Raw genomic sequence first — 15635 nt, forward strand, 5'->3', positions numbered from 1 at the left:
CTTTACTAATTAACTCCACAAATTACCACAAGAATTTACCAGCCATTGCTTACAACAATACACCAAAGGAAAACAGCAAGGATAGAAAAAAAAAAAAACCTACATACATCCATACCTTCACTTCTTACCAAATACAAAGAGTCTGACTCAGGTGAGCTAAGTTTCATAACACTGCTTTAAACATGTCGTAATGACAGACAGGTAGGGTTTGCACTGAGCTGACAAGTCAGCCTGAAACACCCCAACTCCAGAACCTGCTCATTTAGCTGAAATCAGCAGATGGAAAATTCCATTCATAAATGAATTTCATCAGCATAATGAAATTCATGAAGATACAGTGCAACAACAAAAAAAAAGGTTTATCTGCTAACTACTCAGTTTTTGCTAAGATGCAAACCAGGATATGTCATTTGGCAGAAATGTTGTCTCTAGCACCTTGGTTTTGTTTTTGATGATCTGTGTGCTCAGAAATTGTGTGTTGCATTCAGTTCCTAAGAAGGAACAGAATTCATAATGCAAAAATAACAGGAGGGCAGATTTATCTAGGATAGGGTGCCTATCTCACAGCAAAAACATTTCATTCAAACCACTATCTAGTTCTGCTCCTGAAGCCCCTCAGATGTGCACGTGGGGCAAGTAACAAGGCAGGTCTGTCAGCCAAGGAGGCACTGCTTGAGAACGCCTGCAGCCTCTGCTCCATTGTGTACCCAAAGAAAGCTTCTGCAGCAGGACTTGCATGCAGGCATCACTGAATTAGAGCTTGTAAATGAAGTGACTGAAGTACCCTTCATCTTGCACAAACTGCCCCTGGCCATGTGACAGAAGACATGCCTGTTCATATGACAGGATTGCCCAAACTCATCGCAGGATGGAGGATGCCTACATTTAGGTCAAGTAACAGGTGCACGCTGCTCATGATACTAAAGGAGACACCAGCTGAGGGCCGCTGTTTGGCGGTATTTGTACTATCAGAAGCACCATTATGATTTGATTTCTCTCCCTAGATTTCCCAGTTTTCGGATAGTGTCTCTTGAATTTTAGGAGGGTTTGGTGCTTTTACGTTTATTTTTCTTAAAGTAAACACCACAATCATGTTCCAAAAACTGCATGAATTATCTATGCGTTTACAGGATACCACTTCAGTTCACATTCCTAAAATATACCACAGAAGCAGCCAGAACTAAGTGGAAGCTTTTAGCTGGTTTTTCATGGAGTCTGCAGCCATCACAGAGCTTCTTCAAACTGTGCTGAGACCAAAGATGATGTACAAGATGAGACCAGGGAGACAGTGGAGCTGTACAGCCCAGACCTGGTCCACAGTACAAACCTAAGCCTTGGCAGAACAGTACTGCCAAGCCATTGCAGGACCTGCTTTAAGAGCCCCAGCCTGTTGGCTCAGCCATTCAATGGCCCTCATCAAAATAAACCCTAGCCAACCTACTTTAAAATTCTAAAACCATGATGATACAAAGAAATTCCCTCTTTCACAGAACCGCAATAGTACTGCACTGCTAGGAAAGGAGTAATTTCTTGTGATGCTCCCATGGCGGGTCTGCAGCTTTAGGTACCCCACGCGAAGGGACTTTCTCTGATTTTTTTCTGGAAGATCATCTTTAAAATAACCCAACCTCTCCCCACAGAATTAGACAGAGGATATTAAATAATGGCTGGAAGATCTGAATGAGGTACAATCAGTGGATACAATGCAACTACAATTCTGCTGACAATAAAGACTGGACCTAAGTAGTTGAATATAAAAAGCTTTTAATACTGGAAGACAATCCAGAGCATGGACACTTGAAAGGTGTATATTTTTACATTAAAATAAGTATCATGAAATGACTGTGGCTAGTGAATTTACAACATTTGAAAGGTAGAGGAAAGGGAGCCTAAATCCAAAAGCTGCAACTTCTTTTTCCTTATCATGCAGTGCCTCATACAGACATGATTCTCTCTTAGAATTTCCTAAATAGATCTTCACATTATGTGTAGTCAATATCTTAGTGGTACAACCAAAATCTTTCATAAATAAAAGAACAGTAATATATTACTGAAATCCAAAGTACTTCTAGCCAATATTTGCTTCCAAAGAAGCTATATATATGACACTTTAACTCTCTTGGAGTTCCCTTTTGTTTGCTCTCACATTAATCTCCACTCGATTGGAAACTTCTGCTACAGTAACAAAGTTCTGCACTGATGGCCCCTCTCACTAAAGCATTACAAGCAAATTATTTTTACTTACTATTGGTATATTTGGAAGTACCAATGAAGTACAAAGGTATGAAACAATCTAATGAAAAGAACATTGGCAAGACAAATTTCATACTTAGCTACAGTAAAGACTTAAGGAAGTATGTTTCTTTCTGAATACCCTGCAGAGAAACTTACAATCACACCAGGAGAAACCTTGATTCAGAGTTGCAAACCTAACAAAATGAAGTGTGGTATTTTTACTACATTACGGATGTGACTGAGACAGAAAAAATTATCTGAGCTACAGTGACATAAATGACTCTTGGCAAACCATAAAATATATCTTCAGATTTGGTACACAAACACTGGCCTACGATCTAAGGGTGCATCTTTCCAATCACACCCATCAAATTCATGTACTTTTTTGGGAAGCGAGTCTATTTCTTTTGACTTCACACGCAAAGGAACAGCAAAGTTCAAAAAGAAAGTATATATTGATCTGCTCACTGTTGGTGATCCATTCAGTTGCAGTGGGATAGCTCACGTACATGACTTTACCAGGACCTGTGCTCGTAGGACTAGGTAAAAATATCTTCCAGTAAATTTCATAGCCTTACAAAATGGAAGACTAGCATGCTGACACCGTTTTCCAACTGAAGAAAAGGGAGCTACCACAGAGACAAGGCAAAAAGAACCCCTCTGTTGTATATTTACTTAGAAGTAAGTTTGGCCTAAAAAGATGCAGTCTTGCTGCAAATTTAATTTAAAGCAAAAAAAGAGAAACAACAATCCAACATTCTACTTCATCTGAAACTGTGGTTTTACATGCTTTTTAGTGTTGACCGGAGACAACATCCCTTTTAAAACCTATAAAACCATGAACCTGCCAGAACAAAACACCCATTCTGACAGATGCAAAGGGGACAAGCGAACGGTCAAAGACAGGGACAACAAATGCTGGAAGAGGGATGAGTAGGGGACAAAAGTATGAGATGTGAATAGGAACATCATGCACATGGCATATCACTTATTTGCAGTGGTGGCAGGTGGATGCCACATGAAAGAATTCAAACCTGGATCTGTGACACGAACAGGCTGCTCAATTCATAAGGACAACGTCTGTCAGGGACTAAAGCTGGTTACGACTGTCGTGGACACCAGCAGAAGACAAGATGTTTCCAAGATACATGAAAACAACTGGCCAGCATGGCTGCAACGTGGTGCTCCAGAGGCAGAGAGGCATCGTAGTCAAGGGCCCACAGTCTACACTGGCCATGCATAGTCCCATTTCAAGTACTGCAGTTAAGAAATCTAGCAGATTTGCCACTTCTTCTACATTAGAGGGTAAACTAGCAGTAGCATGTGCTTCCTCACTCAAAGCGTGACACACTGCATCAGTCTCTGAGCACACAACTCTTGTAGCCTACTTGCATCTCTGAGCTTGCATCTGTCAAAGAAAACAGCAACAGCAGCATATTTTTAAAAAACACAAGCTCCAAGTTTGCTGCCAATAAACAATTCTGGCAAAGGAGTAGAAACTAAGAAGAATCAGAATGTTCATTCACAAATACTGGCTGTTTACAGCACGTTATGCCTCACAACCTAAAAATGAAGTGTTATGGCAAAATGCAGTTCTTTTTTAGACAGCATCCATATGCTGTATTTTAAAACCTGGCCACCCACCCAAGGTGCTTACTACATTTATAGAAACATGAGGGTATTCATTCTAATCGTCTCTTTCAAGCAAAAGGATAAAGTGCCCATGAAATTTTCCTACACACTTTCTTAACATACCATTTTCTGGAACAGATTAATAGGCCACCACCTCAGAGACTGCAGTGTTTCTGACTGACACAAGTACACCATACTTATGTTATGAAGTTGTCATACATTATGCACTACCGCATTTGCCATAACCAATACGCAATATATAGAAACAGATAGAAAGGCACTTCCCTAAACAGTTTGTGTCTTAAAACAACCAAGGATGGAAAAAGAAAAAGAGATACAGGAGGTACCTAAATCAGGGTCTCAGAGCCAGTCAGGAGTGGAACTGAATATAAAACACAGCCCATCTCACCCCCAGATCGTCAGATAAACCTGATTCTCACTAGATTGCAATAACTGTAGTTTGTATTTACATGGTTGTTCTGCTTGCCTCCTTCAAAACCAACGCACAGTGAAAAGCATTGGCATCTCTATCAACAGATACAGATCTGAAGGCAGCATTCATCAAAGCGCACTGTTTGCACAATGGTGCAATTCAGAAGGCTTCAGCCCCGAGATGTGCTTCCACCAGCGCTAACGCTCTGCCTCCGACTCCGGCAGCCCCGGCTGCCTTCGGCGGGGCTCGGCACGCCTGACCCCGCCGCAGGCAAAGGACGATCCCACCTCGACTACGCTACAAGTTTAACATTGGCCAAACCTCAAATTCAAGTAGATATCGTTTAAGAACCTGGAAATCTGGAAGCGATGAATTATCTTTTCAGGGTCCTTGCTGGTTTCCATAACTAGGTACTTTTCATCGAGGGGGTTGCTGCTGCCGGCAGGCTGGCGGAGCGGCCGCAGGGCTCACCAGCAAACGGACTGCAGACGCAACCCGCGCCAAGGAGTTACCCCAACTCCCAGCGTAGCTGCGTAGCCTTACCCAGAAGAAGAGGGGGCAGGAGGAAAGCACGGTAAGGCGTGCGGCATTGGCCACCTGCGCTGCCGAAGCGCCGGTGCCCGGGGAAGCCGGCGGGTGCCAGCCCTGCCGCTCGCAGGCAGGTAGCAAGTAGGCAGGCAGGTGCGCCCAGGGAGGCGCCACGCCGAAGCCCCTGCGCCGGCCGGGGAAACCCGGCTGGTCCCCGCGGCCCCTCACGGCATGCCTTTGGGGCCGGCCCCGGCCCTGACAGGCACCGCCGGGCGCGGGGGACACCGCACCCCGCCCGAGGGGCAGAGAGCGGGGCCGAGCCGCCGGCCGAAGGGGAGGCGGGGGGCTGAGGGCGGCCGCGGCCCCGGCCCCGGCCCTCACCCCACTCACATGTGTGGGTTCCGCTGGAAGGCGTTGCGAATGTCCTTCACCACCCGCTGCACCAGCACAGCCACCTCCTCCGGCGACTCGGCCATCTTCCCCCTCCTCCGCCGCCGGCCGTGCCGCGCCGCGCCGGGCGGGCAGAGCGCTTCCGGGTCAGCGGCCCGCGGGGAGCCGCGGGAAGGCGGGAGCGCGGTGGGCTCCCGCCCGCCTCGGGCTCCTTCCGGCGGTGTGGGGGGTCCCGGGGGCCCCGATTCCCCGGGAGTCCCAATCCTTCTCCTTCGAAAGGGTCCCTGCCCGCCGCCTGGCAGCACGGGCTGCAAAATGGCCCTGGCCCCCCGCTCGGGTGGAGGGGCTTTCCTCTCGGCGGTGTGTCGTGAGGCGGGCGGGGGACCCTCTTTGGCAGGTAAACAAGCAAAATCAGAAGCAATAGTTAATTTATGTGTGAAACTAGCCGTTTCTACCTTCGTTATTTTATTATTCGTGCTAGACGTTGCGCCGCGTGGCTTTAAATAATGAGCGCGCGCGTATGGCCTCCCCTGACTAGGCTGAACGTGGAGAGCCGGTTACAGCTCTGAACCGTAACTGCTGTATTTGGTTGTCATGTAGAAATTAATGTATTATTCCAAAACAAGTTGTTTTGTAAAGCGCTAACTGTGCGTGATTTAATTGTCCCTCATTTCAAAGCTTGCAATGTCGTCATCGCCTTCTGCTTCGTTGTTACTTTCACCGAGGAGGCCTGGTGGACACACTGTGTTTTCTCCTTCAGGCAGAAAAAGAGCACAGAGAAGAAGGGCCCAGCCGAGGATATGTATAAAAGAACAAATGGAAAGGTGGATGCCCCTTAGGGAAACGCCGCGTGCGTTCTCACATGCTCAAGTTGTCGGTATTTTGCTGGTATGTAAGTAAACTAACCTTAAAGCAGAGAAGTGTTTTATGACGGCTCTTGCCTTTTTGGTAGTTAAATTTTGTCGTATTTGTATAGATGTGACAAATACATACACGGAGGTGATGTCTGCAAGGAATCCCAAGTGAAACAAGACACTGATGGAAGCTCAGTGTAAAAGCTGAAGAGGATGTGTCAGAAGCCTCTTCAGCAGCAACTGACAAAAGGTAATGTCTTGCTTTCTTATGTTGTTTTCCATATATTCCCTGAAATAATATTTTTAGGTGTTTATGCTTGTCTCTTTAACCTTGCTGCTACATTTTTCTACATCCATGCTTTATTTTTCTTTTCACTTACTATGAATGCAAGTTTAGACTGATATTCCTGTGATCAGAGGTATCTAGAGCACATACCCTGGAACTAGAATCCAGGATTTCCTGCATCCACAATTCCTATGACTTTCTTTTTTTCACGATTATAGTATTTCCTTCTGGACTGTGGACTGGCGACTTTATTATAAGACTAAGAGGATCTCTTGGTGTTGCCAGATGGCCACCCACCGTAATTGCAGATTCTGGACTCATGCCTTTGCAAGTGAAAGATATGCAGCGCATGTTGTGTTAGCAGCTCCAGTTGGCTCCCATGCAGCATATGTGCCAAAACGTTTTTAGGATTCTGAGAAAGTGATTTATTACAATAACTACGTAAATGTTGAATTTATGCAGGTGGTGGTTTTTTCCTTTTTAGTAGTTCTTTTTACTCCAGTGCATGCCCAGAAAAGAAAGGATGTAATAGCACAAGGTAGGCCTAAAATACCATTTCCAAAGTACTGAAGAATTGGTCTGCTCTGTTGCATTTGTTGAGCAAAGGAATGATGCTTTCATTCTGGTTTGGGCTTCAACTCAGTAAATTTTGTTTGTATAAATATGGAGAAGACAAGAGCCTGTAAAGTCATATGGCACCTGAAATGTGATTATTATATCCAAAGATTGTAGTCTTTCATAAATCTGGGCCTCTACAGCTTTATTTCAAGGTTCAGTGTGTTAAACTCCAAATTAGAAAACTAATTAGATCTGGAAGATTTTATGGGGTCTTCTTAATAGCCTGTATATTAAGTGGAGAAATTTAGGCTAACTAATGGTTTCAGGTGACTGGGTTATAGTAGCTGCGCTGTCCCAGGTTTTCATTCACTTGTACAGACACTGTTTTATGATGTATGGTGTCTGAAATTATTGAAGAAAGCTGATGCATTCTGGATGTCAAATTAGCAAAAATACAAATATGAGAAGAGGTATTAAAACTCTTGGTGGGCACTGGGAGATATTTTAGCTGAAAAACCCAAATTTTTTTTTCAAAATAGCTTTGATTGTTATGTTCAGCATAACCCGGAATTTTTAATTTATGCCAGTTTGCCTTGCTCAGAAAGAGTAAGCTAGCTTCATGCAGTTGACAGCTTACCTTTTCAGGCTCACTGCCTTCTCACTTTGTTCTGTGCAATTTGTTCAGTGTACAGGTTTGTTTAAAATTTTTTAATGTGTTAAAAGCAGCAAATTTAACCTGAGTCAAGTAATACAGTGGATGAAATATTTGCAGCTATATATGAAGTTTGAATTGTGTTAAGAGGTTTTGGTGAATTAGACCTAAAAGGAACACCTTTAAAATATCATTAATCATGGAGAAATTCCTCAGTGGATTAAAAGTCTTATTTTTTGTTTGGTTTTGGGCGTTTTTTGGAGGGTTTTTTGGAGGTTTTTTGTTTGTTTGTTTTAATATTGTCTACAAGTGAAAATCAGTCATAACAGTGCAAAGTTCCGGTCTGGAAGTACTGAAGATTGTTAGAAAACTACTAATGTACTTAGAAGTTGCAAAAGCAGTTATTTAGAGTAGTGGAATTAACTGACAGCATACTGTGTATGACTGCATGCATGCCCTCTTTGAAGAGGACTGACTACTAAATTAATATTCTTATTTAAATAGCATAATAAAGTATATTTAAATTGTATACCTTAGGTAATTATACACATTGTCAAAGCTTGTAAGGCAGGCATTGGTATTGATATTGCACATGATAGTGTACAGTAGCTTTTGGGAGTGATTACTGAGTTGTCAGCCAAGCATACTTACTTGCTGTAATTTTTGGGGTAATTATAATAAATTATTTGAGAAAAAGGTTCTCCTGTTAAATTTCACATAGAGCATAAGAACAAACTGTATAAAATATATCATAAATAATCTAAGAATTATATATCTATTATGCACAGAAAATAAGTTTCTCTGGGTCATCCATTCCTATGACATCTGGGGAGGTGTCAAAAATCTTGGAAGCAATTGATTGAGGTAATTCTTCTGTGATGAGTATGGAAGTATATACACTTGTAGCTATCTAAAGTGATATAGCAAACTTTGATTACATTAAGCTTGCCTTAATAAATAATTAATAGGTTAGAAGCTTTCAATTTAGATCCCGTTCACCAGTTGTGAATTACAATTGTTAGTTTCTTCATGGTCACTTTTGCCAAATATGTGTGATGATCTTTGTTCTGTGCCCCTCAACTATTGTAATTTGTTACAGCTTTATGGAGAAGTCCAACTGACTTTAATGCTAATGATTTAAGTATCATATTTTGCCTGAAAACCCCTCGCAGCTAGGTCTAATTGTCCTCCTCTTTGGGAGGGTGGAAACAAGTGCATGGGAAAACGTGCACATCAAACTTAGTGATTCCGCACGGCCTAAGATTTTTCTAAATAGGCCACGGTGCACGGCCAACAGGAGAATTGCATCACCACTGTCCTTTCTTTGCTATTTAGTACAAAGATTGCTTGGGAATTTGACAGCTGTGGTACACATGCAGCACATCTTTTCATAAAACAGAAAGCATCAGTGTTCAGATTTTTCAGCGATGTTTCTTTAACATAAAAAAATATGAGGGAGCAGGTGTGTATAGATAGGTTTATGCTTAGTCCTGCGTACATTTGCTTTTCAGGCTAGCAAACACGTGGTCGCTGTCTGTTTGCAGTGGGTGTGCCCATTCTGAGTTAGCATTACTTTGATTCAGGCATCACAGACCGATAGGCCTGACTAAAATGAACCCTGCTGTGCAAACCTTGCGAACTTGCACTAAGTCACATCTTATCAGGAACTACCACGCTGACCCAAAACCACAATACCTGTCTGAGCTGGAACTAGAGGGAACTAAAAATCGATGCAGTTGCGCACCTGCGCATACACCAAAGGGGAGTTTGACAGCAAGCCAATCACTTTATGCTACAAATACCTGCAGCCCCCAGAGTCCGTTGAGCTCTCCTGCATGGCAGCAGGTGATCTACTCTTGAGCAGGGACACCTCTCAAGGGTTCACCTCAAGGTATCTGATGTCTACAACAGGGGATGATCTAAAAGTACATTGTTTATAAGCTAAGTATTTGACATGTAGTAAGTGGTAGGTTGATGCTGTATAATCATTGTTTAATAAAACCTTTGATTAACCCCACAACAATGACCGCTCTCAGTAGTTCTCCCACAACACTCCTGCAGTGGCGCTCAGACATTGTCAGTTACTTCTGGTTTTGCTGTAGGGAAGCTAGTTAATACAAAAAGTTCATTCTTAAGTTATTATTGTGTCAATATTTAATATTGTAATATAATGTTTTTACTGCAATAAATTATGCTTTATTGAATAGTTTCTTGACATCATAGAGAATGTGGTGTGGCGTAGTTCATCATATGCGGTCAGTTAACATCAGTGGGCTAGTGGAAATGCCATCACTGAGGGACAGTGTAAACATGGCCCCCAGTGGATGAAAGAAAAGGAATGGGAGCAACTCTCGCACAGAAATGCAGTGAAAAATTTTGGATGAACAGTTTCTGAGAAACATCCCGTACTTTCTACAGTTTAGGCATCGGTTGTGGATATTAGTTTGTCCGTGTTTCTCCAAATTAATTCTCTTCCCCTTTTATTAGAAGTAAACACAACTGATGGGCTGAGAAAAAATTATCTCGCTTATTCTGAATTGTTCATTCTTTTTTGTTGCATGGTATGAAGTTATGTAACAATTGAAGCTACTTTGCTTTTCATTCTAAAGTAACTTTAAGGAAAAAATGTTAGATTGATAAAAATTTTTACTTGTGTTTTATTAATACATATTTAATATGGTGAAAGTGTTCCTGATATGTTAAGGAATGTAAAAATTTTTCTTAAATTCAAACTGTATATTTATTTATATTTAGGTCTATATTGGATCTGGAGCAGTTCCAGCAGCACTTGCAGATGTATGCTACCAAGTGGTTTGAGTACACCTACCCTGTCTGAGGGCCTATGAGCAAGATGGTTTTTATCAGCAGTTGATTACAATATGCACTTGAATCGGCAAACCATGCACAACTGACAGAATCAATTATTTTAAGTCTGACACCTTATTTTTCCTCCTTTTAAATGTAATTCATCTACTGTAATTTCTCTGAAGGAAAAATACTTGTTTTTAATACTAAGTGCATGCTGTCAGTCCAATATTAGCTAAGACAAAAGATGAGATTTCTTTACAATTTCCATATCATCCTATGTTGGAACTCTTTCCCTGTGTAAATAGCTGTATAGCCTACCTCTAGTTTCAGTATGATTTTACTTATAATTGTTAAGGACTGATCAGAGTAGTAATAAATGTGACTATTTTGTTTGCCTTCCTATGTAGTATGAGGATGGGATGATTCTTTTCATAAATGAGCATATTTTCTGTTGTGTTTAAAGTATCTTGAAATGTTTGTGCTTATTGCTAAGTGCCACTTTAGACTACTTTTGACAATGCTTTCTCATTTTCCAGTGAAGGACAGAGGTCAGTCTCAAGAGTATTTCCTTATATGGAAAGAACATGGATTTTATACATAATAGCATTAATTTTCATTTAGGATAAGGATGGTAGAGAATGGAATTCAGTGACCGCTCAATTTCCTTTTGGTGTGTATTCAGATACTTTAACTAATGCTTCTTCACAGAAGTCTTTTGTAAACAAGTAAGTGAATCAGTGACGGTGGTCCTGATTCATGACTGATGTAAAATAAAAAGCCATGTATCCATCATCTGGAAACCAAGGGATAAGGACCAGATTTCTTACTGATACCAATATGTGTGTAATGTACTACTAGATAAGGACTGCAAAAGCAAAGTAAAAAAATTAACTGTTCACAATGATCTAATACTTAATGGAATTTATTTTCTTTTTAAAATTTTAAAAATTAAAATATTTTTCTCCCACTTCAAATTTATAATAGATATTGTAGAACATGCCATGGGGAATCTGGAAGGTGGACTTTGGTACCTAAGAAAGAAATGCACTACGTTTATATTGACGACGTAATGGAGGAAATACTTCAGTGCTGTTTGGAGACACAGAATGAGGTCATAGTGGAGCAGAATGCTTCAGGAATTAAAAAATAATTTGTGCTACTTCATCCATTCCCACAGTATAACACCTCCAGATTCCCGCTTACCATAATTACCAACAATAGTGCTTGGTTCTGTAGGAGGGTATAGCTGTTTAACACTTAACTCTTGGTGCAGGGAGAGGAGGAGATTACAATCTGTATTAATGGAAACACTACAAATTGGAAAACGAGTTTTAATAAGCTTACTAATCTGTTCTTGATTTTATATTTCTGTGTGATTCTCCTATGTATACAGGCTGTGTTAGCATTCAATTTTGACTATGTTTTTGAAAGTTTGAAAGTATTTTGTGATTAACATGATAGGCACATTCTTGGCGTGATAAGTGATTTCTCTTATGTGTTACAAATTGAAGGTGTAGTCTTATTTATGTATGTAAAAAAATGAAACTAATTAAAGAACTTTTGCTGAGGTCCATTGGTTTTAATGGTTTTAAAATTATGTTTTCCGTTTCAAAGGATGGCTTAGCCCTTCATACATCAGTATATATTATGCTAATATAGCATACTAGCCTATTAGTGCAGTATTTAATTATAAAGCTAGAAAAATAAAATAATACAAAGAATTCTGTAACTGCTTTTACAGAGACTGCATGACTGCCTCTTTTTTGCTGTACTGAGAATGGCAAAAGCTAGTATTGGCACTAAGGTTGCAGATTCTTCAGTTATTTATATTCATTTTAAGTTTCATTTTAATAGAACGAAAACAAACAATTTGGGGACAAAATAAGTTAACAAAAGTTTGAAATGTTATTCATACAAATCTGTTATTTTCTGTGTAAATCATAGAATCACAGAATGGTTGGGTTGGAAGGGACCTTGAGAGGTCATCTGTTCCAATACCCCTGCAATGAGCAGGGTCATCTTTAACTACATCAGGTTGCTCAGAGCCCTGTCCTACCTGACCTTGAATGTTTCCAGGGATGGGGCATCTACCACGTCTCTGGTCAACCTGTGCCAGTGTTTCACCACCCACATTGTAAAAACTTTATTCCCTATACCCAGTCTGAATCTACCCACTCCAATAGGTCCATGTCTTTCCTGTGCTGGGTACCCCAGAGCTGGACGCAGTACTCCAGATGAGGTGTCACCACAGTGGGGTAGAGGGGCAGAATCACCTCCCTCGACCTGCTGGCCACGCTTCTTGTTATGCAGCCCAGGACCTAATCAGTTTTCTGGGCTGCGAGCGCACATTGCCAGCTCCTGTCCAGCTTTTCATCCACCAGTATCCGTAAGTCCTTTTCAGCAGGGCAGTTCTCAATCCCTTCATCCCCCAACCTGTACTGATATTGGGGGTTGCCCTGACCCAGGTGCAGAACCCTGCACTTGGCCTTGTTGAACCTCCTGAGTTTCACATGGGTCCACTTCTCCAGCTTGTCCAAATCCTGGATGGCATCCTATCCCTCATGTGTGTCGACAGCACCACTGAGCTTGGTGTCTTCTGCAAACTTGCTGAGGGTGCATTTGTTCCCACTGTCTGTGTCATTAATGAAGATGTTAAACATCACTGGTCCCTGTACAGACACCTGAGGGACACCACTCATCTGGATCTGGACATTGAGCCACTGAGCACTAGCCTCTGGATGCGACCATCCAACCAATTCCTCATCCACCGAACAGTCCATCCATCAAATCCATATCTCTCCAATTCAGAGAGAAGGATGTTGCAGGGGACCGTATCAAAGGCCTTACAGAAGTCCAGATAGATGACATCCATGGCTCTTCCCTTGTCCACTGATGTAGTCACTCCATCATAGAAGGCCGTTATCTTGGTCGGGCAGGACTTGGCCTTGGTGAAGCCATGCTGGCTGCCTTGAATCACCTCCCTGTCCTCCATGTGCTTTAGCATAGCTTCTAAGAGGATCTGTTCCATGATCTTCCCAGGCACAGAGGTGAGGCTGACAGGTTGGTAGTTCCCAGTGTCCTCTTTTCTACCCCTTTAAAAGAATGATGCAATGTTTCCCTTCTTCCAGTCTCTGGGCACTTCACCTGACTGCCATGCCTTTTCAAATATCATGGAGAGTGGCTTGGCAACTACATCAGCCAATTCCCTCAGGATTGTGGGATACGTCTCACCAGGTCCCAGAGACTTGTGTATGTCCAGGTTCCTCAGGTGGTCTCAAATCTGATCTTCTCTTAAAGCAAGAGGGACTTTGCTCCCCTAGTCCCTTTCTTGCAGTCCATCCACTTGAGAGGTGTGGAAAGAGCGGTTGCCAGTGAAGGCTGAGGCAAAGAAGTTGTGGAGTACCTCAGCCTTCTCCTCATCCATTGTTACCAGTTTGCCAGTCTTGCTTATCAGTGGGGGTTTCCTTTGACCTTTCTTTTTCTAGCTGACATACACATGCCGACTCACCCATGCCAGTCTCTTGTCCTTTCCTGATTTCTTACACATGGGGACTGAGAGCTCTTGCACTTTGTGGAGAGCGTCCTTAAAGATCTGCCAGCTCTGTTCTGCTACTTGGTCCCTGAAGGCAGTTTCCCAGGGGGTCCCATTGACTAACTCCTTGAAGAGCTGAAAGTTTGCTTTCCTAAAATTCAGGGTCTAGACTTTACTCTTCACGTGACCCATATCCCTCAGGACTGCGAACTCCACCAGTGTATGATCAGTGCAGGCGAGGCTGCCTTCAGTCTTGGGGTCTCTGATTAGCACACTTGCATTGGTGACCACCAGGTCCAGTATCCCATTGGCTCTGGTAGGGCTGTCTATTACCTGGCCTAAGAAGTTATTCTCAATGCACTCAAGGAGTCTTCTGGACTGTGCTACTTTTCCAGCAGATGTCAGGGTGGTTGAAGACCCTCAGTAGGACAAAAGCCTGTGATCATGATGCTTCCTGTAGCTGGAGTAAGAAGGCTTCATCAGTAGGCTCCCCTTGATCAGGCAGCCTGTAGTAGACACCAGCCACAAGGATCCCTTTGTTGCCTCAGTGTCTGGTTCTTACCCATAAGCTTTCAACCTGCTCATGGCTATTCTTCAGAGACAGTTCTTCACACTCTATCCATTTCTTGATGTAGAGGGCAACCCCTCCACCCCTCCTTCCCCACCTGCCCCTTCTGAACATCCTGTAGCCATCAATAGCAGTGCTGCGGTCATGGGATTCATCCCATCAGGTTTCAGTAATGGCAATTAGGTAGTAGGTTTCTAGCAGCACAGTAGCTTCCAGCTCCTGTTTGTTACCCATGCTGCATTTAGCTGTTAGAATGGAGAATTACTAGCACATAAATTTTTTTTTGTGCAAAGTATAAAATTATTAGCTCATCACTCACTAAACAGGTAAGAAATCAAGCCTGATTGTCAAGTTAAATAAAGAACTGTATTTCTAAAAATAGTATTACTTGGGTTTGGGCTTTTTTTCTCCAGATAGAAAGCATTTTGCTTCAGAATATGTCTGTTTGTACTTCTTTTGCTTAGTGTTTAAAATGATGCTGTACTCTGAGTCCGAACTTTCAAGAAGTCACAGATAACATGTGATTATTTTCTTTAATACACAGTTGATACGTTGCCAGAAGGAAACACAAGTAAGAAACTCTGGATATCTAACAACACTTCTGTCAGTTTTCATGTGTACAGAAGTTACACATCCATTGGACAGAGGTCTAGTGTATTATCCTCAAATGTTATGGAGAAGAAGCATTAAGTATACAGCACAGCTTTCACCTTACTGTTTCTTAGTATTGTCTGGCATTGAATTCTGGCCTTGTTTCCTTGTTTGAACAACAGTATTTCATGTCATAGGCAGTTATCCTGGTAAGGATAAATACCTGTACTCTGACTACATGTAAAATTCAGTTGTTACTGATTTTTAATGACAATTTGGCCAGATAGTATGTAGACATCTTCTTTCATTAGCTTACAATGTCATGGTTTCACTACACGGGGAAATGTTAAAACATTTCTCAAATATTATATATCACAAGTGAGAATTTCTTTGCCTTTCTGAACATAATGCCCTGCTTTATTTTCTTCCAGTGGTTTTCTGTACCTACCCTTATTTTAAAGTCTGAACGCTCTTAGAGTTACCTAGGGAGCCCTGCTGCTAATAAGAAGGCAAGCTCTGTGTTTCTTGATTGAAATACCTCCTGTAGAGGAGTTCCACTCAATTAACG

General features: G+C 42.0%; 1 protein-coding gene and 1 long non-coding RNA gene across 7 annotated transcripts in view; one reads left to right on the forward strand and one right to left on the reverse strand.

Annotated features, from left to right (window-relative positions):
- Positions 1 to 5338, reverse strand: part of PTAR1 (protein prenyltransferase alpha subunit repeat containing 1) — a 45403-nt gene extending 40065 nt beyond the window's left edge. The window contains exon 1 of the mRNA XM_075078352.1: positions 5219 to 5338. Within this exon, the coding sequence (XP_074934453.1) occupies positions 5219 to 5304 (86 nt within the window). The 5' untranslated portion in view covers positions 5305 to 5338. The remainder of the gene's footprint in view (positions 1 to 5218) is intronic.
- LOC142050038 (uncharacterized) overlaps positions 5312 to 15635 on the forward strand; it is a 53776-nt gene continuing 43452 nt past the window's right edge. For 2 of the 6 annotated variants that reach the window (XR_012657900.1, XR_012657898.1), the window contains exons 1-3: positions 5312 to 5615; positions 5897 to 6106; positions 6195 to 6322. This is a non-coding gene — a long non-coding RNA (uncharacterized LOC142050038). The other 4 variants (XR_012657896.1, XR_012657897.1, XR_012657901.1 and 1 more) reach the window with 4 other exon arrangements.

The sequence above is a fragment of the Phalacrocorax aristotelis genome, chromosome Z (assembly GCF_949628215.1).
Source record: "Phalacrocorax aristotelis chromosome Z, bGulAri2.1, whole genome shotgun sequence".
NCBI classification, from domain to species: domain Eukaryota; kingdom Metazoa; phylum Chordata; class Aves; order Suliformes; family Phalacrocoracidae; genus Phalacrocorax; species Phalacrocorax aristotelis.